This window comes from Drosophila biarmipes, chromosome 2R (genome assembly GCF_025231255.1).
Source record: "Drosophila biarmipes strain raj3 chromosome 2R, RU_DBia_V1.1, whole genome shotgun sequence".
In the NCBI taxonomy this organism is placed as follows: Eukaryota; Metazoa; Arthropoda; class Insecta; order Diptera; family Drosophilidae; genus Drosophila; species Drosophila biarmipes.
Genome location: NC_066615.1, coordinates 12535875 through 12560350, shown reverse-complemented (window position 1 = coordinate 12560350; position 24476 = coordinate 12535875). Strand labels below are relative to the sequence as shown.

Below are 24476 nucleotides of genomic sequence, written 5' to 3'. Positions count from 1 at the left end.
CCGGCAACATTTTGCGTCATTTGTAAGAGGCAAGTGTGAATACCATGCGAGTGGGGGATGGATGCGATATCTCTAAGGCGAAAAGGGTATATTAACCAGAGGATAATGAATGGAGGAATATTGGAAAAGTTAAGTTCATAAAAGATACTTATGAATGAGATTCTTAATTCCAATTTTTATTGGTGTTTAGCTAGCATTGAGCCACAAATACTCGTAACTATTTATTTTTTCTAGATAGGTAAAAAGTACTTATTGGTTTACAAGGTGTGTTTCAGTCTTTTCCCTCCTCTTTTATCACACTTTCGTCGGAGTATTTGTACAACATACACGGCGTATGCGCCACATTTGCGAGCAAACAAATTTATGCGGCAACATATAAATCCTGTAGCTGTAGCTGCCACAGTTGTTGCCACCAACTCTGTTGTTGCTGTTGTAACACACGCCATACGCAGCTGGCAGTCAGAGGCAAATAGTTTATGCGAAAAGCTACCGAAAAAGTTTCCAATTTGCTGGCACAGAACATCTTAATTTAATAAAGTGCCCCGGGGCAGGGAATGCGAGGGGGCGGCAGATCTGGAAATTGTTGGGCTGCACGCAGATAAATCTCAATTAGGGAATACTTGAATGCAGCAATAAACAGTTGGGCCCCCATTCACAAAAGTACGTATATACCGAGAGGAAAGGAAAATTTCGTTCACTCAAACTCTGACGAGTTTTCGCTTTTTTTTATTCAAAGGTTTCCTTTTTTTCATCTAGTTTAACAAAAAGTTTTTCGATTTTTTTCCTCTTTTCCTCTTGGCTAATTGACACAATTTCTAGGCATAGAAATATAGGCAATAATGGCTTAGGCACGTCGTAATTAAAAGTATTTAAAACAAATAATAAAAAGGACAAATCAAGATGAGATAATGCAATGGTTACGCGCTGGTTGTCGTAGTTTTTGATCAGAAGACTTGGACGCGGTGATTCTCGCGGTCGCAGACCAAGATGTTGCCGTTCGACATGATGGCCACGCCCTCGAGTCCTTTGAACTCCGAGTCGCCGGAGCCCCAGGAGCCGAAGGTCTTCAGGAAGCTGCCGTCCGGATTGAAGATCTGAATGCGATTGTTGCCCGAATCGGCCACGAATATGTAGCCCTGATCGTCCACGGCCACACCGCTGGAAAGAGGGAGATTCAGGGACTCAACACTTTGTCAATTAAAATCGGTAATTCGATTTGCTTACCGTGGAAACTTGAACTGGCCGTCGTCGGAGCCCTCGCCGCCCACCGTGGACAGGACCTTGCCGTTCACGTCGAAAATCTGCGGATGCGGAAGAGGTGACAGCGGAAGGTCAAATAAATTTCGAATGAATCTCGATGGTGAGCATATTTTAATTAAAATGGTTCACATGGCCAGGCAGGCATGGAAGGACCGGGAGGAGGGCCCCGGGGGGTATGGGCTCACCTGAATCCTGTGGTTATTCGAATCGGAAACAATCACACGATTCGTATTCGATACGGCTATATAATGCGGATGCTCAAGTTGTCCCTCGCCGCGGCCGCAGGAGCCGAACTTGCCAACGAAGGAACCATCTGATTGGAAAACCTGACGAATGCGAATATTCGATATAAGTTGGCAAATTGAAATGGGCAGGAGCACTCCAAGAGGATGGACGGTGCCGTAGGCAGGGCACACAAAAACTCTCATGTACATATATATATATATTCCAGTTAAGCCCATGAAAATTGCTGCTCCGGCAGGAGGACGGGGTGGTGCAGCTCGAGTGTGACAAATTGGGCACGGCTCGAGCCAACTCCCCACCCGCCTGACCCACCTGCCAGGCCCTCCTGCCCCACTGAATATATAAATATTTGCATGCAAATCGAGATTGAAGATGGAGGCCAGCTGAAAAAGACTGCGGACGGGATGGGTTGGGTGCCCAAATGGGCATGTCCCTCGGCTCACCTGCACTCTGTGGTTCTCCTTATCGCACACGTAAATGAAGCCGAGTGCATCGGTTGTTACGCCCCAAGGATAATTGAATTTGCCATCTGCGGTGCCCTGCGAACCGAAGGCGCGCAGGAATCGTCCTTGCGGATCGAGCACTTGTATGCGATGATTGTATCTGCAATCGAGAGAGAGGAGGATGCACAGCGGGAAAGGTTCATTATTATCTCATTAGGGCTAAACACACCAGGTATTCGTTAGAACTAGCCTTCGCCTGCAGAATTTTATGCCTAAGATATAATATTTAACTGCTTTTAAAATATGCTCTGAGCTAATAAGTTTTATCTTGAATATGATTTATATTTTTGGTATACTTAGATGTTCAGATATGACATTTAAAGCATGGAAAATTCTCCAAACATAAATCCAAATTGTTTGGCAAGTAAATGATAAATTGAAAATAAAAATCTTGAGAATAATAAGTTTCATCTTGCAGTTGCTCAATCTTTTTTGGCAACAAATTGAAAAATGCATGTAAATATAAAAAAGGATTTTTAAGTGTGATATTTTTTACATATTTATGATATTATTCTTAACTCCTTAGAGCCAAAATTATTTGGAAAATAAATGGTAATTTGAATTGCAATGGAATTTCCAAGGGACCTTCTACACCATTAATCTCAGTGTAAGTGGACGGGCCAATTTATAGGGCCATCAAATCGGCGAATTCCCCCGTTAATTGTGAGCCGGAGCCAGGAGAGATCTCATTACGGGTCCCCGAAAGAAGAAGATTCGCGGGTCGCCAGCCAAGGCGCGACGCCTTGGAATGCCAAGGTGTTGGGCGGGGGTTTTCTGGTTCTTTTGGTTTTTTGGTTTTCAGGTTTTCAGGTTCCAGGCTACGGCTCGTCGGCTGCGGGGTGGGTTCAGCGTGGGCTGGTGGGTGTTGGGCTTAGGCTAAGCCGCTTAACGTGCAAAATCAAAGTTGACTCGCACAATGAGGATGCCCCCGGCTCTGGGTGCTTAACGAGATTTTGCGTCAAACAATGACAGCGGCAGCCGGAGGACGGGCCTCGGTTCTCGGTAAAACACTCGTAAAAAGGTTGCAGATAACATGTGCAGGAGCGCCGAAAACTCGCACTCTGCCCGGCTGACCCGGCACATGTTTCTCATTAACGCGGCTATTATGCGCTTAGCCCTGCCAATTAGAGGCGGAGCTAGGAGCTGGGAATTAATCATGCGCCTTTGTTTCGACTTAATTAAAACGGAGACTGACCGCCAGCCGTTGCCCACCCGGTCGGAGATAAAGTATCACCGCCGAAAGTAGCCCATATCAAATTTTTACTTTTTCCCCAGCCTTTGGAGAGGGGCTCACTAAAAGGTCAACCAAAGAGGGCTGCACTCTGATGAATATTAGACACGTTAACTATATCTACGAAAAAGGTTTGTTGAAATATACTAGATTTTCAAAAAGACACATTAAAGCTTAAAAAAATATTTGTTTTAATCTAAGCTCCCTCACGTTTTTATACTTATATATTAGCAAAGACATTTATATTCAAGAAGATATTGATCTAACATTTAAAAGCTTAAATACCAATTATTTATATACTGAATGCCTTAAAAAGTTCTCATTAAAAATGAGTGATATTTACTCACCTGTCGGCTATAATGTACTGGCCGATGCGGTTCACGGCCACGCCGGCGAGGCAGTCGAACTCTCCCTCGCCGCTGCCGTACTCGCCGAACTCCTTGACGAAGATGCCGTTGGAGTCGAAGACCTGGACGCGGTGGTTGCTGGAGTCGGCGACCACGATGCTGTTGTCGGGGCCGACGGCCAGGCCACGCGGCCATGTGAAGGATCCGGGCTCGCTCCCCCGGCCCCCCAGCTGGAACAGCTGCTGGCGCTTGCGCAGGTACACCTGTTTAGGGATAGTACCTGCCGCTCCGGTTATACCGGCTGCTGCCACTGCTGCTGCTACCGTAGGGGACGTAGGGGAGCCTAGCCCGTTTTTTGACCCGTCGTCGTCGGAGGAGGCCAGCTCGTTGGCCTGCCGCAGGGGCAGTCCAAGGCTCAGCCGTCGCGACACGTCGCTGGCGGTGCTCCGTCCGCTCGTGCCGCTCATGCCGCTCGTACCGCTCCCGTAGCCGTGCGCATGCGACGACGCCGAGGACGCCCCCGTCCCGGAGGACGACGAGGAGGTGCCGCCGTGCGTGTCGCGTGCGCCGCCGCTACTGCCGGCCGAGTCCTTGCTGCCCTTGTTACCGTACTTGTTCTTCAAATACCGTGCCCAGGAGCTCAAGGCCTCGCCGTCCTTGCTGTCCGTCGCCGAGCTGCCGCCCAGGCCGCTGGACCGCGACGACCCCGCCCCGCGATCGGTGATCGGGGAGTTGTCGCGCGACTTGAGGGCGTGAGAGGAGCGGCTGCGGGCCAGGTCGCTGCTGCCATAGCCGCTGTACCTGCAAAGGCATCTCGATTAGCAAAAGGCACCGGGGTCAAGCCCACAGGGATGGGGTGAGATGGAATGGAGTCGAGTGCTCTGGCTGAGTTCTGAACTTATGAGGCGCTTTCAACTGAGAAAGGGGTATACTATTAAAACCAGGAATATAAATATTTACAAATATTTTTATCTTTGTATAAGCTAAATATTAACTCTTCAGTTTTTCTTTTTTGATGAAATGAAATCATTAAGGAAAGATAAATATACCGGAAATAGAAAATTCGGTAAGCTTTGTGGATTGCATTTCATCGGGAAGAGATTACTTTAAGGGAAATTAAATTTATTAAAAATTGATTTTATTTAACAAACCAATCAACCTTACTTTTTGTCTTTAAAAAGTTTTTAAGCAGTACAACCTCCAACATTTTTTATAAAAAATTAAAATAATTTTAATGATGATCATTTAAATTTCAATTAGTTCCCTAAAGATGTCCGTAGTTCAGCAATATTTTAAAAAATTTTATTTTGTTTTATTTTATGTTCCTGGTTTTAAAATGCTACCCCCTCAGCTTTCTGGATCTAAATGGTGCATGAAATCTAGTGCTGCGTATGTACAGAGAGATTTAGAGAAGGGGCGAACTTCTTGGTTGATTTCCGGTTAATTTCGGTTAATTTGAGAACGCGCAGAATTTTGTTTCTTCCTTAACCACAAATGACTAATAAAACCAAAAAGTACAGAAAATAAGAACAAAAAAATAAATCCAAAAAGTTGAATTAGTGTATGGTGCAACATAAACGAGAACGAAACGTGGCGAACTTCGGACGTGGCACGCACAGAAACTCAACTCAAAAATAAAAGAAACCATAAAACCAAATGTAAGCTAAATTGAAAAGTAGAAAAAGACAAAAAACCGGGGGACAGCACACACGCACAATGAAAGCGCCCAGCGCACGACAATTGACCATCGGCGGGAGATACAAATGTAAATGTCTATATGTACAGCCGATAAGTAACCTATGTACAATTGGGGGGCAGAGGGCAGGGGTCAGTATATAGCTGGTGTCTCACGCGCACCTTGAGGCCAGGTAAGCGGACGGCGAGACCGTGGTGGGGGACACCGGCTCATCCAGATCCTCGTCGTCGTTGCCGAACTGGTGGGACGAGCGGCTGCGCGCCAGCCGGGTGCGGCGCTCCTTCATGGCCAGGTACCGGGAGCGGCCCGTTCCGTAGCGACTGTCCGAGTCGTCGCCGGTTCCGGTGGCGTCCTCATCGAAGGAGGCGGTGGGCGTGGATAGCGAGGGTTGCGTTACTATGGCGCTGCTCTTGCTCTTGTTTAGAAAGCGGCTTGTGTAGCTGCAAAAATGTTGATTCGGTTCGGTTTTGGTTTTGGTTTGGCTTGATTTGATCTACGCCCTGAGATTCTTGGTTGTAGTGTAATTTTTCGAAACACATTGTTCTAAAAAATTGTTTATATTTTTGCCGTAGCTGTTGCTGTGTGTCTCGTTTCTCATTTTCAATTTCAGTCTATCCCTGGGACAACCACCGCTTAGTTGACTAACTTTTAACTGGCTTAGGTGAATGCAGGTCGCATTTATTACCCATTAAATTCTATTAGAATTTAGCGCAACCCCAGCACAAGTTTTTAATTAAACTCACATTTTGCATTATCGAAAGTTAGGCAAAGTAGTTGGCAAAAGTTCGGTTAAGTACGTAAAATTATGGCGCCAATAGGCGGCCGTGTCTGTGTGTCTGGGTGCATGTTTGTGTCGGTGGGTGGGTGGTGGTTGGTGGTTGGGCGGATTAAACACATAAAGCAACAACTACTACAAAAAGATCAACGAGTGCCGGGGCACGAAAAAACACATAAATTAAATGCTTAAATCTAGGTGAGTACGAGTGCAGGAACGCAACGAGAACGGAGCAAATAGGCCAAAGCAACAGGCAGCTTCATCAGCAGCCCACAAAAGCAGGCAACACTTTTTGCTGCCACTCGATTCTCGCAAAAACTGCCACTGCATATCTGTTTACACGGCTTAATTGCCAACGATAAAAAGCAGTTTAAACGAGTGGAAGTCATACACTCGTATGCGCCGACCATCTGATACCTGCTCTCCATTTTTTGGGTTAGTTTATTTTCAGGGGTTCCTATCATAAAGACTATGAACACATGCTGGGAATTATCTGTAACCGAGATAAATGTATTCTTCTGGTTGATAGTATTTTCTTTTTCGGGAAACCTACAGTGTGGTATTAAACTAAGAAATATAGATTAGGATTAGGGGAAGAAATATGTAACTATGTTTGCGAGATAAGCATATATAAAATAGTTTTGGATTTCTTTGTACACCGTATGTCATATTTTTATGGACTCTTTATAGAGTGGCCCCAAAAAACTGAAATAATATGCAGCTGGAATCTGGCTTTCCCCTGTAAAGCATAAATCCAGCTTCTGCTCGCTGAGCAAACACCTAGTGCAAATACGGCAGTGATAAACAGGCTGACTGATAGACTCCTGGAAAATATATGTGCCGGCACTCGGACTGATAGCAAATACCAATTTATCGCATTGTTCCCGGAAAGCAAGAGCGAGTGGGGGTGATTAAGTGGGGGCAGTTGGGGGATCAGGGACTGGGGCACTGGGGGAGTGCGAAATTGGCGGAGGACTGTTGTAATTACATTACGCTAGATTTGTTGCAGGGCAAAAAGGGTTCGGTGTTTGTTGTCGTGCAAAAGTAAAATTAAAGAAGTTTTTGTCGCCCGGGCACAAAGGACGGCATCGGGCCTGAAAGGGGCGGCATTGATCCCTTTGAAAAGGGTATTGACAGAGGGACATAAAGGCGGAACAACAGACGGACGGAAAGCGAGAAGTAAAGTTAATTTCCAGCCCTTTGAGTGGCTCTTTGAAGGGCCCCATCATCACGACTCTATTTGCCCATTGAAGGTGACTCCCCGAGTACTACGGGCAACTTGGCGAACTTGTTCAATTTTATTTCCAGCTAACATTCAAATATTTAATCAATAGGGTTAAGCACTCGTTTAACATGAGTTGGCTTAGTGGGTTAGGCGGGGGCATTTCCAGAACTCATTCAACGTTACGGGTTAACAAACAATTGAACTATGAATTGCACTGAATTTGAGTCGTTTTGGCCTGAGCTTCACATGGGTTATAGTATATAGTATGGTACAGTCTCGGGCTAGACATCGGTGAGTCGCTTTCGGTAACGAGCCCGGCTGGGTCTGCTTATGTACGGTATGCTAAAGGGCAGTGCACTGCAAAGATCGTTTTGTAGAGAACACAAGAGAAAGAAAGTGATAGAACGGTGTGTACTGTGTGTGTTGACCTATCCGGGAACTGTATGTGGGTGTTTGGTGTACTATGTAAAGGTTATGAACTTGACAATTAGACGCCACACGAGGCGGACGAGCAACAAAGTGGCCATTGCCAGGTTAATGCCAGCACGGAGCACTTGTACAAAGCTGCAGCGGTGAGATACAATGGGATACAAAAGAGAGTCTTAGAAAGCACACATTGAAACGCATCGAACTCGTGGTGAAACCAATCCAAACCAATTCAAACCAAAAACAAATTATCCATTAGGCATATCGATTTAACTCTGCAGTCGTGTGTGCAAATGTGTACCTAATTAAAATTGTAAATTAATAGCAGGCCTTCTTTTGCAGGTAATTAAATTAGTGTGGCGGAAAACGAGGAAAACAAATTGCCCAACTGCAATGCTTGACACACACATTTTGCTGGCCATGCCCATCAGATACGCATTAAATGGCAGTGGCTGAAAAGCTGTCACACGGAGAAAAACCATCAAATTCCCAGGAGATTATAGACAATGGTTTCTGTTGTCTAAACATTTGGTGTAAACATTTGACTAGCACAAACAAAACCCATTGATTTGATTACATTTTATTAAAATTATATGACAGGCCAATTTAATTAGCTAGCTAAATAGCGAAAGAAAAACATATTGGTTTATAAATCAGTTGAGTTCATATACCTGTCCTGCTATAGGTTTTCAAAATTCCTTAAATTATCTAACACCCATGTGCCTGATTACTTAAATAATTTATTTTACTAATAAGTCTTCCAAGTTGTTGAAACTTTAAATAATTAAAATTTGCCATACTTTCAAAAGGGTCAACTGTTTTATAAAATTTAACTTTAATCCTGTGTCCCAATTACCCAATGGTGTAAACATTATTTAAGTTTTAAGAACCACTTATTGTCCCTTAAAGTATTTAATACCTATGCGGCTGGTTATTAAAAAAGTAATTGGTGATTATTTTAATAATCATTCTAGGAAGCTTTTGCAATAAAACCCAACTATTCCCTTTTAAATACCAGGATTTCGTGGAATTTAATCCCCCGTGCAGATTAACCATATGTGTGTGTTTTTTCACATAATCTGTTCCGCTCGCCTCATTAGCCATGCAAATTAGTTCGGTTATAGAAACTACAAATCACGAAAAAACGCTAGTCCGCATTTTAAGTGGGGTTGGGGTGGGTGGAGTGGAAATACCTGCTGCCGGTGCCGCTGCCGTAGCGGTCCTCGCTCTCACTGGCATGGTGCGGGGCGGGAACCGCTCGCGTGCGTCCGCTGCTGGTGCCGCTGCCACTGCCATAGCCGCTGCTCGAGGGCGTGGCGTAGCTGCTGCGGCCCGCCGCCGTCGAGGAGCTGTCGTCCCGCGAAGCCCGCCGGGCCTCCAGGCGATCCCTGTAGGATCCGCCGCTGGTGGAACCACTCGCCGCCGTCGTCGAGCTGGCGGCGCTGCTGGGCGTGGACTTGGTGTTGGTGCTGCTGCTGGCGGCACTCGTCTTCGCCTTGGTCTCCGGCTCCGACTCGGATTCGGACTCCGAGCTGGTCTCCTCCTCGCTGCTGGAGCTGGACTCCGCCTTCTTCTTGTCCGCCGAGCCGTTGGCGGCATTGGCGGTACTGTGTTGCGGCAGGAAGCGGCTGACGAAGGGCTTCTTCTCCGGCACCGCCGTGGTGTCCCTGGCAGTCGAGTACCTGGACGAGCTGGGCGCCTTGCCACTTTGGCTCGCGGCGTTGCTGCTGCCACCGGACGTGGCAGGTGCCGCCGCGGAGGCGGATGTGGATGTGGCAGCCACGGCCGCCGCTGCCGCCGAACTGGCTGAGCTCTCGGTGGAGGCACTGCTGTCACTGCTGCCGGATCGCTGGGTCTTCTTCACCGCTGCCACCTGGGCGGAGACGGGCGGCTTCGACTGTTGGATTGTAGGAGTGGGAGTTGCATCAGAGTCTGTGGCGCTGGCGGTCTGAGTTAGTTCGTTTTCGGTGTTGGCAAGCGACGGAACGAGTAGCGAATGCGATGCAGATGCAAAATATAGAGGTTTAGAGATAGAGAAATAGAAATGGCGATGCTGAGATGTGGATGACTGATGGTGGAGCGACCGGTTAAAGGGGGGCTTAGATGGGAGCCTGGAGACATTGTGCACTTGCAGTTGCCACTGCCACAAGACATTCATATAGCTCAACTTGCAGTCATAAGTTTCGAGGGATTTTGCTCTAATTTATGGGGAAAGTTTATATTGTTCTGTTTCCTAAAAGATCAATCCCAAATGGATTCTAAACATTATTCAACTTGCTGAAATCATAAGTTTTAGCAAAATTGAAAAGGTGGTAAACATTGATGGAAGAACTCGTCAAGTTCAACAAATAAAAATGCTTGTTTTGATTAGCAAAGAAAAGTAGTCGGGAAATGGAGAGGGCTTATCCCACATTAATTGCAGCAATGGCAAATATATTTGGAAAATATATTCTATGAAATACCTCCCCTCTACTGGCTACAATTTCCTGTAGCTTTCACTGGCAAGCAAAGGCAATGGCGAATTCGGAGAAATTACTTACTATCCCGGCATCAGACCCTTTTCATTACATATGATATTTCAAGCACTCCCTTTGATGTGGCCCTAATTGATCAGACAACCTTTTCCTACTCCCATTCGGCAAATGCCAGGAACGAGACAAATATGCAGCAACTGTGCATTTGTCACTATTGCGTGTATATATTTGTTTAGTGTGCGACATACTCATTCACACAGATACACACGCACACAGAGGCAGCTGGAAACATTGTTAAACTGACGGAAGCAGCCGCATCGCTGACATTCGCATGATGGCGAAATATTCGCCATTGAACCCGGCTCCTTCTGCCATTTTGGGGGTCCTTCTGGGGGCGGGGGGGTGGTAACAATGTGTGAATGCATGACAGGCGAAAAAGAGGATACATGTGGTGGGGGGGATCTGGTGAGGGGCTTGTAGGAATACATACACAACAGAAATATTTACAGCGGACATCAGAAATTGTAAACCAACAAAACGGCAACGAAAAAATACAGAAAGGTATAGAAAGTATTTGAAATGATGAGAAAGCGAGCAAATATAGAAGGAAACCAGGGGGAATGTCGCTTTGTTGATCAGGGTCTGCGGTTTATTCAGCTCGACAGCATTTGCCAAAGAAATTTAGTAACATTTAAGCAAATTAACATCACTACCACATCGTTTGTCCGCTTGCAAGAGAGAATCGCAGAGATATGTAGATAGAAACATATAGACAGATATAGATACAGAGATAGAGAGAGAGAAAGGGAGAAACAAAAAGATTTGAAAGAAAATACTGTTACATCAAAGGAATTTCGTAATTTCTGGTTGCTTTATTGGCTTTAACTTGGTATGCAGTCTCTAACTAACGATAAGGTAAAAGATGTTAAACTACATGAACAAAGAGTATTTATATCCATAAACTTGTATACAATATTGTACAATTCTGATGTCCGAGCTTTGGGCCGAAACTTTGCCTTGCCCTGCATAGCATTCAGGTTATTTAGTCGGGGGCAAAAGGTTCTGACCCAAAACAGCATTAGGTGAAAGGCGCTCACAAGACAATAAACGTAAGTAAACCAAATGGAAATCATAAAAAACAATCAGAGTAAATAAATAAAGACAAGAACTTAACGTACACATAAAATAACAAGAACAGAAAACCGGGAAGGTAAATCAAAGTAAATAAAAACCAAACAAAATGGGACAAATTCGGGGTAATGTTTTTGGTTAGGTAAGATTAACATTAGAAGTAACGATAAAGAGTTAAGTTAGGTGGCTCTCTCGACGGGATCGACAAAGAAAACGAGAACACTTACGGAGCGGGGGAAGTGTGAACGATGGAGCACAAATAAGAACGAAGCACACATGGCGTATACGCAATTATCGTTTTAAGTTCTTTCGGCGGGATTTGCAAAACACAAGGGTGAAATACTGAGCCATGCTGCAGTGACAGCGATCTAATCAACACAGTCTATAGAGTAATAGCTATCTAAGCGATAGATTCTTTCCTAAAATGTCTACTTTGAGTTACACGGCACTTCTATCCTTCCTGTTTAATTATGACCTACTCTTTCATTATACCTCTTTGATTTATCTTTAAAGCCCCGAATCTATCCTTAAATGATCTTTAATCCTCCTCTTCATCTTTTTCCTCCTCCGTGACCTCAATCTCTTCCTCTGTGTACTCTTCTTCCTCGTCCTCTTCTTCCGGACTCTCTTCTGTAGATTTATCTGTTTCTTCCTGGGGCTGCTGACTGGTTATGTGATGAGCTCTGCTTTCTTCTACTTTTGGGGCTAAATCATTTTCTGGTGGTAGTACATTGATCACTGGTAAGTTCTGAGTCCCCGTTTCAGTCACTCTTTCTTGGTCCTCCTCCTGTTCCTCTTCAGTTTCGCTAGCTGTTACTTCCTCGTACTCGGAGGAGGACTCTTCCTCCTCCGTTTCTTCGGAAGACGTGGGCTGCTGAGGCTCTCCTAGACTAAGCACATCCTGTAGAACCACTTGAACAGATTCTTCCGGTTGCTCTCCCCCCGCCTCCTCCTCCTCCTCTTCCTCGCTGTCACTGCTTTCACTGGCCACGCCTTCTTCTTCTGTATTTGCCTCATTCACACTTACCTCGGCTCGCGTCGTAGAGGCTGCACTGTTACGCACTGGAGACGCCGCCTGGTTGGAGCTGCCGTCGCTCTCCTCCCCGCCTCGATTCTTCAGGGCCGCCACCCGCTGGTCGCCGGCGGTATCGCCGCCACTCGACGTGGCTGCTCCGGCTGCCGAAGATGGTGTGGCGTTCTTGCGCTTCTGGCGGGCCAGCTCCTCCTCGTCGGCGGCTGTCTGCTGGTTCTTCTGCTGCTGGCGCTGCATGGCCGCCTTCTGGGCCTGGATGGCGGCTTGGACTGCCGCCTGGGCTGCCGCTGCGGCATCCGACTTCTTCTCCTTCTTCTCCTTGCCGATGTCGGCCAATCGCTGGACCACGCGGGAGCAGTCGCTCAACCGGATGATGCCGCTCAACTGGCCGCGGGACACGTCCTCGCTGTCCAGGACGCGATCCTTGCGCTCCTTGAGCTCCTGCTGCCGCTGCTGCTGCTGCTGCTCGCTGTCGGAGTCGTCGTTCTGGTGGGATCGCACGAACCGCGACCGGAAGCGGGAGGATTTGCCCGCCCGGCCCGAGGAACCATCGTTGTCGTAGTCGTTCTCGTAGTCGTAGTCCCCGCCACGCCCGTAGCGATCGTTGTTCGCCTGGGTGGCGCTGCGCTGCGGGCGTTCGCCGAACTTGCGACCGCCCAGCACGGGCTCATCGTTGTAGCCGCTGCGCTCCTCCTGCTGCCGGAACTGGGTGGCCAGGCGGTGATCGCTCTTCGAGCGCATCAGTCCCGGTTGCAAGGTGCTCGGTGGCGCCAGGTGGGAACTGCTGACCGAGCCGCCGCTTGGCGTCGAGTGGGGCGCTATGTTCAGGTCCCCGAAGGTGGCCAGGTTCATCACCAGCTGGTTGGGGTCTATGGAGACCAGGAACCGCACCCGCCGACTGTAGTCGTTGTTCTCGTACTCGAAGTGACGCAGGAACTCCACCGTCTTCAGGAAGATCTCCTTGGTGTCCATCAGCTCGCAGTCATCCCACTCCACGGTCTCGTTCATGTACTTGTCGACCGTGTCGCAATTGCTGGTGATGTTCGTGATCTCCAGGTCGAGGTTCTCCTTCAGCGTAGTCAGGTTGCGCAGCTCCACGGCCAGGTAGCGATCGATCTCGCCCTTCAGCTGGTCGGAGCGATCCTTGATGGCCTTGGTGATCCGCTGGTAGATCTCATCGATCTCCTCCGTCACACTGATGGCGTTCGTCTGCAGGCTCATGGTGTTCTTCTCGATGATCGCCAGCGAGTCCTGCAGCCGGTGCAAGCTGCGGCGGATCTGCGAAAGGAAGAGGTTTATGGATCAGTAAGGGTTTCTGCCATATATTTTGGATACCATGTTGTAGTACGGTGTAAATATTGTTATTATTTTGAAGGGATCTTTGGATTTTGTCCTCACCTGTGAGTTGAATCGCGTGATCTCTCGCCGCAGAATGTCCATGTGGGCGCTTTTACAGTCCTCGCAGATCTTTTTCTCGCAGTGCGCACAGTGGGACAGGTAGGCCTTTTCCGAGCAGACGCCACAGCGCTCCATAATTTGACCTGGAAGGGGCAAAGGGAAAGCAATTACTAATCACTGGTGGCAGCCAAAAAACACACTCTCCAAAGGGCCAGCCTCTCAAACGACTTCCTGCCTGCTTGAGTTGGACAATAAAATGCCGAGTATGCCGGCAGCAGCAGCTCATCAATTTGCACTCTTGGCAACAATGTCTTGCCACATGCCTGGGATGCCAAGTGGGGGAGTCTACAGGGCGGCAGGGGCAAGGGGATGTCAGGCGGATGTCTGTTGCATTCACTAATGCGATTTCAAGAGCACGAAATCAACTGCACCTAAGCGCCAGTTATGCAGCTAGACTCGTGTGCATATCTCTGCACCGAGAGAAATACTTTCACGTAAATGCCAGGCATTTAAAAAAGCAAAGCAGTCTTTTAAGGCCCCCAAAAATGTTCTTTAAATCTAGTATAAGCCAATAAATGAGATTAAAAAATATATATAATTAGGTTTCTTTTACTTTTTTTTATTGGGAAATAAAATATTCATTTAGAAAAAATAATAAAATGATTTTCAGAATAAAAAATAGTTGCAGAATCCAAGAACTTACTTGATATTTTTACAGCCTCTTGAAAAGTTAGTACCAATCTAGAATCCTGGGTGAAAGGCTGATATCTATTTCAAGTTGTGAATATTTTTGCATGCAGCTTCCGTCTTGTGTGTGTCACTTTCCCTGGCAAAGGATCCTTTGGCTCGTCGGCGATAGGATGCCTTGCCGGGGCAATGCAAATAACGAGCCTCAGCAATGGGGCTACAATGCAAACATGCTGCAGTCGCAGCTTGAAAAAGTAAACTTTTATGCATCACTTGCTGGCACTGGCAATGTCTGATGAACACTCCTCAGTAGCTTTCACCAGCTTTCCCCAGCTTTTCCCGGCTGACAATAAACCAGCGGGGCTGGAGGCAGTGGCAGTGCTTTATGCCAATAGTTGGCTTCTGTGTTTTCTCGTTTAATCATATGGAAAAGTGAATTTGCAAATTCCACATGAAAATTGTACGAGTGCTCGTTGTCCTTGCCGTATCCATAACACGAAAAGGATTCCTTTGTTTCACACATTTGCATAGACCGGGAAATTTGTGAGGCAGTCAAAAAAATCAGCATTTCGGATGCACAGTGAACATATCTTTAAGACTTTAAGTATCTTAAAGGTCTACAAAACTTTATTAAAATACGTTTTCCTTATTTATTAATGAATGGAAGTGTATTTAAAATGTTGTCCAGACAATTGAAGTGTGTTCCCTTACAAATACGACTAACATCTGACGTTTTCCCTAAGTATATGTATCTTATTACACCTTATTTTCTTTCGGTGCCATAGTTGAAGCCAAGAACTTTGTCTGCCTTATTAGCTCACACTTGATCCTGATTGCAGCTCGAAAGTTGCAAGCCATTTGCATATTTACCCACTGCCATCAAGTTTTGTCAGAGAAAATTGCGTAGTCATGCTTAAGAGGAGGTTGATCCGCAATTCGCTTTGGCCCACATGCAAATTGCTCAAACGAAATCAATTTGGCTTTGCTTAGTTTTAATTGCTATCAGATGGCGAGAGTGTCTGACTTTTTAATTGGAAACCCAAACATAATGGCAAATGCTAGTTTTCCGACCTTTGTTTTCCACTACTACATTCCTAACATTTTTCGCTTCCCTTTTTTGGTGGAATTTAATTAAAGTTGGGTCAGTGATTACATGGTAATACTTTTTATTAATATCAACGTTATTTTCCCTTTGTCTTTGTGCATTCGGTTTTAATAAATGCGTATTAAGCTCTTTGTCAGTTGGAATTTGCAAGCTAATACGTTTTATATTTATATCTGTTACCAAAGGACATCTGAAAAGTAACAAATAAACAATAAAAAGGCAAATATTCCTACCTGAAGTGGGATCGGGCAGTTCTCCGGTGATTTCGATGTGCAGCTCCAGGAACCGTTGTAGGGTGACATTCGTTGGAAAGGCCTGCACGCCGTTGTAGGGTATCCGGTGTTCGGCACGACATTCCGGGCATTTTACCTAAGTGATTTGCAAAAATTGTTTTATTAGTTTGTAATGAAATTTTCCTCAGGCAATGATTAAACTATATTTTAAGCTATGTTTTAGTTCTGTTATTTAACTTTTTTTAGGTGTAGATATTTGCTTTAAGAAAATATAAAGATATTATGTGCTGTACGCAACTTTAAAAACCTTTCACATTTCGTTAGTTTTATGTGAAGGCATCTTGAGTGCGCTTTTTTCATCTCCCGTCATCATCTTTTTGCCATAAAGATCAATTTCAACTTGCGGCTTTCCTTTTTTCATGACAGGTATTGCAATTCGCGGATTCTCCCCCCACATAATTCTTTCTTTTGGGTATCTTTTTCAGGAGCTGGGCCAACACAATGAAAATGACTACCAATTATTTGCGTGGCGCTGGCTGAAAGCCAAAACAAAATTTATAAATACATGCAGACTGAGGCGCTCTATAAGTAGCGCAGCGCAAAGATACACACTCTCGTACACTTGTGGGTTCGTTCGAGCCTACATATATCCACGCCTTTCTATATAATTTTTCAACAAGATATCTACGCAAATGCGCCGCAAGCAACAAGATAAATACAACATTTTCGGGGGCGTCTTGTTGGGCGCCTTTTTGTTCCTCCACCCATTTTATTTTGTTTCATTTCCCCTGCGAGATTTTTAGTTAGGCAGTCACACTGCAATTTTAATTTTAATTTCAATTTATAATTAGGTTTCTTTTCTACGGAAATCATACTAATATTGAGATTAAGAAAAATAAATTAATAAATTCTAAACAAAAGTAAACATGTGGGAATAAAAATAATAACTATCTTAGAATGCTCAATAATAAACTTCAAAAGAAGGAAAAATTCTAAAGGCTTCAAAAAAAAAGAATTGTCAGGGGTTTTAAAGAAATCATTGTGTTTTTTTAAATACAAATTTTAGGTGTCTAGAAGTATGCAACAAATATTTAAAAACCCATGAGTACAAAGTATTCATGCAGAAAACGATAATCCCTAAGTCACTGCATACTTTTAGACACTTGAAGTTAAATTGAAAAATGAATTCAAAATCCTAGCGATATCTGGGGCACATCTATGCGTATATTTAATTGCCCATCCTTAAGCCTATGCGTTCGGATTTAATTAACATTTAATTAATTTAAAATTATTATTTTCTCAGTGTACATCAGCGATGTGTGACGTCGGCGGCATTACCCAAATTGCCACACGCACACAATGGACCAGAGACCCGGGGCCAGGGGCCAGGGCCAGGGGCCTCGTGCACTCGCACAGTGGGATGATTAATGATGATCGCCTTACCTGCCGTCGCACATAGTCCACCAGGCCCTCCATGCAGGGCTCCATGCAGAAGGAGTGCTGGCATGGCAGCAGCTTGGGGATGCGGTATCTGTCCAGGCAGACGCAGCACGTCAGCAGCTGCTCGAACTGCTCCATGGCTCACTGACATGAAAAAGAGAGGGAGGGAAAGAAATGCAAAACAGTCATTAGACCTGATTCGATTAGACCGCAAAAAGCGCTGTCAATTTGATATTCATATCATTATAAATTCAGGACTCCCTGCCCTGCCTAAGCTCATCATAAGTCGACAGACCGTCTGTCAGGCGGTAAGCTCTGCCGCAAAAAAGGAAAAACGAAGAAGAAAAATCCAGGGGAAATCCGATTCCCACGAAATTCTTGCATTTGAATGAACACACACAACGGCACAGGACTGAGCCAGAGCCCAAAAGTCATACAATAAATTGACCATTTCGTTGTCGTAAGTCGCGAGCTGACTTCATTTGGCCCGGGTAAATACACTAAGCCACAAATCTGCTTATGGCTGCTTCATTAAAAGCGGCTCTGACAAGTTTATTTAGACGAACCCGAGATACTCAACAGTATCAGATGTTGGCCCTCCCTCCTTTTGCCCTCATCAGCAAATGAAAGCCGAGGCAGGGGCGCTTTGATATGCGAATTCCGATTGCTATATGTGTGTCTCCGATTTCGCTGCACTTAAGTATTGCTCAAGTATTGTTTGAAAGTCAGTCTACGTTTTCACTGAATAATGAGAAATTCGTCTTCATTAGAGCAGCTTCACTTGATTGAGGAACCGTGGGAATGGGGTAAATAATCAGGACATTAAATTCCAAAAGGCTTGCTGACAATTCTGAATCACAGTGAGAAACTAGAAACGTGATTCACTTAAACGGGTGTGCTGCTTTTCTTCTGGTCTTGCAGTAAACACTTCAGATTTTATGGTGTTTACTATTGCCATGACGTGGAAATTAAAACCCATATTGTTTAATTCGGCAGAAAAATATAAAAATATATTATAATTTAAAATTATTTGGAATAAACAAGAAAAACAACACAAATAAGGAAAATTCCTGTTTAACTTTATATTGCTCTAGAATAAAGCTTGATTATATTAATTAAACATTTAGTATATCGTTTATGTGAAAGCAGAATAATTTCTTTAAAATATTGTTTAAAGATCAAGATACCAAGCAAATCCTGTTCGACTTTGATGAGCAGCATTATATCGCTTTAAGCTTTAAGACATTAACAGATTATTTCTCAATAAAGCAAGCAACTTGAAATACATGGCAAGATTCTTGAGGCAATTTGTCAGAAGTATAAATCACTTTCCATTGCACAATTCCGTAAGCTACTTGCAGCGTTTTGGACACTCTGCAATATCTTTCTCGCATTCGCCTTCCCCATGGAAAAGGGAACATTGCCCGTCGCAGTCGAGATTTTAATAATAAAAATGACACACATTTCGTATTAAGAGGGAAGAAATTCGGGCAGGCGCGTATATGAAGTATAAATATAAATACGATTTCGCAGTTGCTGGCAATATGCATCGCGTATACGCCGCGTGTGTCGCGCACAAAAACCCGCACCAGTGCGCACTTCCTGCTCGTAAATAAGCACGGAACGTGGGAGGATGTAGCCATGGAACCGGTGCTCCATGTCCACGATGGCCACCGCTAATTGTCGTGCGCCTGTTTGCCATTATTGTCGTGTTTGGCTGGGCTCGGTTTGGTTTCGGATATTTAAAGCATCAATTTAATGCGGCCAAAAGTTCACAATGATGCTATCGCAGAAAGCGGATGTATGTGTGTACTATATGTTATGGGCTAACCGACATATGCGAACCGAGTGCAATTAACTGGAAAATGCGCTTAAAATCAAATTGAATAGAAATTGTGTCGCTCGCTCAAATTGTGCGTGGTGGATAAGGTTCGAGGGCGGAGGGGAGGTCTTTTTAGAAAGTAGGGGTCCGTTTTTTGGTTTCGGGGAGAGAGCAGTGTGTGTGTGCGGCGAATCTAATTTGGCCATTGCATTTGTGAATCGCTGCTGAAAGGATTAAAATGAATGGCGAAAGCTGCTGGCCAGCATAATGAAAGCCACCATAACCATACAAAATCCTCCACCCTTGCATTTAGTTTAAATGGGTAAGCGCTGGGAGGTCGTTTGGCAAAGGGCTGCCGAAAGAAATCCCTGAAATACTCGCATATACATCCCTGAGTGCATTCGCGCAGGCAGGGTGAGTAATTTTCGGAAATATACCAGCCCAAACCAATTATCCGTGAAAATGTTGAATGTTCTTGAAGCTGATTTTGTGCTTTCTGGTTTCCCCCGACATTTTTGCACGTCTCTTTGTTTTCATTCAATTGCCAAATTGACGGCGACAGTTGTTCAATGTTTTGTTTACAGCTAGAAACGCCGAGAAAATCATTAACCTTGGGGGGGTTAAAATTAAGTCGAGTTATGCGGCAGGAAGTCGCAGTAAAATGGCCAACCGGAAACGGAAACAGGCTCACGCACACACACTCACACTCACTTGACCCTCGGCAAGTTTTTGGCCAAGAGTAAAAACTTAAATGGGTCAAACTTTTCGCGCTGCTGACAGTTGGTGACAGAAAATCATCAACGCAAAGCACTGAAAATTGAAATCAACACAAGTAAATTGAAATGAATTCGATGAGATTTGGGTCAGCCGCAACTGAGCAGAAGTCCGAGAAGAGGAGAAAAAAGGGAAATACATGGCAGCCCGACTCACCAATTGAAATGGGAAACTATTTGGCAATCCTGGCTGTTGCTGTCAAAGCGGCACTCGAAGGCAATCATAAAATGCAATTGGTTTTGGCAATGCGAGAATCCCTAAAACTCAATCGTTCGGGGCACTTTCATTAAATGTGTACAATCGATTTCCGTTCGCCTCGCTTTACTTTCCATAAATCGGAATCGCTGCGACTTCGCTTGAATTTATACTATAGGTGTATATATATTTTTTTGAATTTCAATTTTCGCCGAGCAAACGCGCCTTGTAGAATTCGATTGGAAATGTAAAAAGCGACTGAAGGCAAGTGAAAATTGCCAAGCACATGAGCGGTCTACAGCATTTTAAATATATACAATCCGCGGCCATCTCTCCCGATTTCGCTGTGTATCCGCAGATACTTTATGTGTATATATTTGTGTATATCGGCAGCGGAGAAGAGAGAGCGAAGGAAAACAAAGTGCGCGATCGCAAGACGAACGCAAAAATACATATTCTTGGCATCGTGCGTGTGTAAATGTATCTGCACCTTCAGCTGTAGCCCATTAATGAGATACAAAGATACAAATGGGCACTGAGTACTGAGTACTGAGTGCAGTGCATGCTGCTCCAAAATGGAGTTCTCACTTCTCGCCTTGGACCTGGACATCGGCTACTTCTGGGTTTTGCCGAAAATATTTTTGTAAATCGGTATAAATACATGAACGCACGCTCTTGACGTCATCAAACGAGCTGCTTTTCTCAGTCGGACGCACGCCGGCATTTTCCATCTATATCCCATTGCTGGGCTATTTGTGTGCTTTTGTGTATCTCGCTGTAACGGGCCCTAAAAATAAATTTCATTGAAAATTGGAGCGAGCACCGCGAGAATTCGACGTTCCCCCCGAAAAACTACCCAAAGAATGCGCCGTGCTAATTGCAAAGTTTTCGCTTCATTTTTAAAGTTTGTGCCTATTAATGCTAGTTTCAGTTTATTATTACAACTCTGTTACATTTAAAAAAAAATTATTAAAAGGTTTTTGTTAAAAAAATGAATTATAGATATGGGTAGAACCACATTTTTATCATTCGATTTTTGTAAATTTACTAATATTGCTGGGTTCTAGCTTTGAAGTTCTTTAGATTCAGGACAATAATTGCTAATTCCCAAATATATTTAGAAACGAAGCATCCTAAAATCATTTCAATGTTTATACATTCATTGTAAGTCAACAAGACGAAAGTTTATCATCTACCCAACCTTTCTTTTTCCTAAAACTATCCAATTTCGGCGCTATTTCTTCTCAAGGTCAGAACTCCGTTCCTCTGGCTCCGTATGTATCTCTCCATCTCCCTTTTGAGAGTACACCCAAAATAGAAACTCACTAGCCCGGAATTCACAGACTGCAGTCTGCACTCCTGGGCCAAAAATAGAAGTGCACAGTATTTTTGGGCTATAAATAAACGGAGCCGTCAGAGGAGCAAATGCAATCGAAACTTTCTGAAATTTCAGCTGCACTCCCAAAGGGAAAACTTTAGACCAGAAAGTAAGTATTGTGAAGTTCCAATTTCAGCGGTGATAACTTACGTTTAGTGGGGCTGTTTGCTTTTTGATTCCTTTCCTCGACTGCGCTATCCGAGGCACCCTTGAACGGGGCCTGTTCCTCTGGCTGTTAACTCTGCTGCCTAAAAAAAATAATTATTTTATTTAGAAGACAAAACCACGGTCAGTGCCAAATTCGATGATTAATCGCCTGCATTCCCGCATTCAAATGAGAGAGACACGCTGGCGACACCAATTGAATCGGCCGCCATTTAATGGTCAGATCGATTTCGCTAAAACGGGGAAAGGGTCGCGGAGCCATTTACCTGGCCATTCACACGCTGCGCACAAACCGCATGATGCCAACTTAATTATACGGCCTCAAAGGCCGCGGCAAGCAAATCAATAATGAGGTTGGGAGGTGACGGCTGGGCGGCTGACAGTCGGAGATAATGAAGTGCGGAATGCGCTTAAGGCCCGCGAACTGTGCTCTGCGACAGATAAGCTCCTTGGTTGCACACACTTGACCAGGTTAATGGGGAGGCGGCAGGAGGGGTCGCCCATATGGCACTCGCGAGTTGATCACTTTAATTAACTCGGCAGGGTGGTGGGTGGAAGTTGCTTCCAATTAATGACAACAATTAAACAATGGAAAACCAATTTCCGAAACTATAATGATGCGATAACATTCCGAATTCCCTGTGTGAAAGGGGGAAATCCAATGTAAGCGAACCTTTACGTTTAGCCATTGTATAAGTTTTTGGATGTTACAACAAAAACTTCTTTGCTTACAATATATGATGATAGTATATAAATCATTAATGCGATCCAACCATTATTTTACGCTGTTATTCATATTACAAAGGTTATTAATAGAAGTAGATCGCCTTGTAAATAATAACCCTCTTTGGTCTGGGATTTAGTATTTTAATATCTTCTATTCGAAACAAATTATGTATGTATGTACACTCGCACTTTAAGTAAAAATCCAATAGTTTCTTTATTATCAAAAACATAAATCTTAATTAACACCAGTTTAAGATTTGTCGGTAAGCCCGTCAAAAAATTATTATTTTAATAAATACATACCGACTTTTTCCAACATTCCCTATTATATTTTTTGTTATTTGTATACTATAGCTATATTATATGAAAAATAAATATGAAGTGCTTTTCGAACTCTCTATGAACCGTTTGTTTACCAAAACAACAAAAATAAGCAAGTCTTGAAAATGCTTCAGCTTTATAAAATAACATACGTAAATATTAGTTTCACATTGATGTGGCCAGGAACCTACTTTTCAAGACGTTCCCAATTTAAGTTATAAGAGTTGGTCTGTCCGGTCGAGCAGCTAAATCAAAACTGCTTTAAGTGAGTATCTATTGCCAGGAAACTGCAATGGCACTTCTTTAATGCAGCCAGTGGCCTTGAACTTCCGCCGGACTGAAGCACTCTCGAAAAGAGCGAAGGATGGGTGGGTGGCAGGGGGCGCAAGGCAGCCAGAGATGGAAAAAGCCGGGGGCTCGCAATAAGGCTAAAAGGAAAACTGGAAAAAACTGTTGCCTACTTTCGGGCGGCCCATAAATTCAAGCCCACACACACCTCTCTCACTTAATCTTCGGCATTATTTTTGTTTCTATACATTTCGAGGCGAGAAATTAAATGTTTGCTGGTGAGAGGTGTGAAAATGAAAATAAATACACAAGCGAAAGGCCCACAAACATTCCAAAAGAAGGAGGGGAGAGAGTGAGGAGAAGGAACGGGCAAAACCGAAACCGAAACAAAAGCAAACAAAGCAATCAATGATAAGCGAGCAGCGGGCAAAAGACAAACACAAATAGCAGAAATGGAAATAGAAAATCTCGGAAAATGTCGCTGATTGAATCGAACTAAAAATAAGGCAGCAACGCGGCGTATGAGCAATATGCGTCCCTGTGTGCGTGTATCTGTGTGTGGCCAAATTATTGCCATGCTTTCTGATGAGCTGGGCACACACACAGATACACCTACACCATCAGATGCAGATATAACAGATCCTCATCTACATACATTTGTATACATGATTATGTCAAAATGTGTTAATAAATTTCGAGCGCGAAGCCGAAGAAGATGAAAATAATTTTGACAGCTTTTCACGAATTTTTGGGACTTGTGGGAGTGCGCAAAGTGAGCGCTGTTGGGGAAAACAGAATTGTCGGTCAGGTGAAATGTTCACGAGTTCCTCCTCTCGCCGGATTTTCACGCTTTTCCTCTGCGCTTTTTTTTACATAATCAGCAGCCATTGAATGCGTCGAGCTCATCTCCATTTGAATGCGTTTCCAAAAACGGGTTCAAAACGAGGCTGTATCCCCCGAACGACTCACTTGTGTTGGTTTCTTCTATTTGCCAATGGTTCGCGTAAGTTTTGCAAATTTATTCGCATGCCTTGACGGCAAAAGGACTTTCACTGGCTTCACTTTCTCAAACTGGGGCTCAATACTTATATTCCTTCGATTAAACCAACACTCGCGACGCGATTACTGGTGCCTTCGGCATGTGTATTCCGCACCCTCACGCACTGCGCGACAGGTGAAAGATCTTTGGACAGATCTTTGCACCCCTCTGAACCCACTGTCTATATATGTATCTATATAGGTGGATGGGATCGAACTGGGCTAGAGCTATCTATTATCGGTAGCGTATCGGTCCGCACGTCCACTCGCGAGCGTGCCAGAAGTGAAAATGAATGTTTTTCTCTGCTCGACTCTCGAATCGGCTGATGATCAGCCGTTCTTGAGGTGAAATTTTATAAATATAACCTGAGGCAACAACAAAAGTGCCACAAATATTTCTGTGTCTTCTTCCCACTTTCACGTAGCACTTTTGTTGTTTCCCAGCTTCACCCGACCCCAACGAACCTGTGCAAGAATTATATATCATATATATACCATACTTGTCTGTAAGCATTCATTTTGCTTTTTACAATGTCGCGCAGAAAGTCCAAGAGCGAATACA

At 44.4% G+C, this 24476-nt stretch overlaps 1 protein-coding gene across 10 annotated transcripts; it reads right to left on the bottom strand.

Annotated features, from left to right (window-relative positions):
* Nucleotides 1-688: 688 nt before the first annotated feature.
* Nucleotides 689-24208, bottom strand: LOC108030094 (RING finger protein nhl-1). 10 transcript variants are annotated; one of them, XM_050887108.1, is made up of 14 exons: nt 23846-24207; nt 21527-21624; nt 17211-17351; nt 15768-15903; nt 13743-13885; nt 12339-13622; nt 10894-10908; nt 8900-9603; nt 5442-5720; nt 3585-4385; nt 1947-2106; nt 1446-1586; nt 1225-1301; nt 689-1158 (listed from the first exon to the last, which is right to left on the bottom strand). In XM_050887108.1, exons 3-14 carry the CDS (start codon nt 17343-17345, stop codon nt 945-947), a joined length of 4089 nt encoding a protein of 1362 aa, XP_050743065.1. In that variant the 5' UTR covers nt 17346-17351; nt 21527-21624; nt 23846-24207; the 3' UTR covers nt 689-944. The 10 variants fall into 10 exon arrangements, with proteins under 10 accessions (XP_050743065.1, XP_016958230.1, XP_050743063.1 ...); XM_017102741.3 differs by lacking the exon at nt 10894-10908 and having other exon boundaries at nt 11886-13622; nt 23846-24208; XM_050887106.1 differs by lacking the exon at nt 10894-10908 and having other exon boundaries at nt 8900-9654.
* Between the last annotated feature and the right edge of the window lie 268 nt (nt 24209-24476).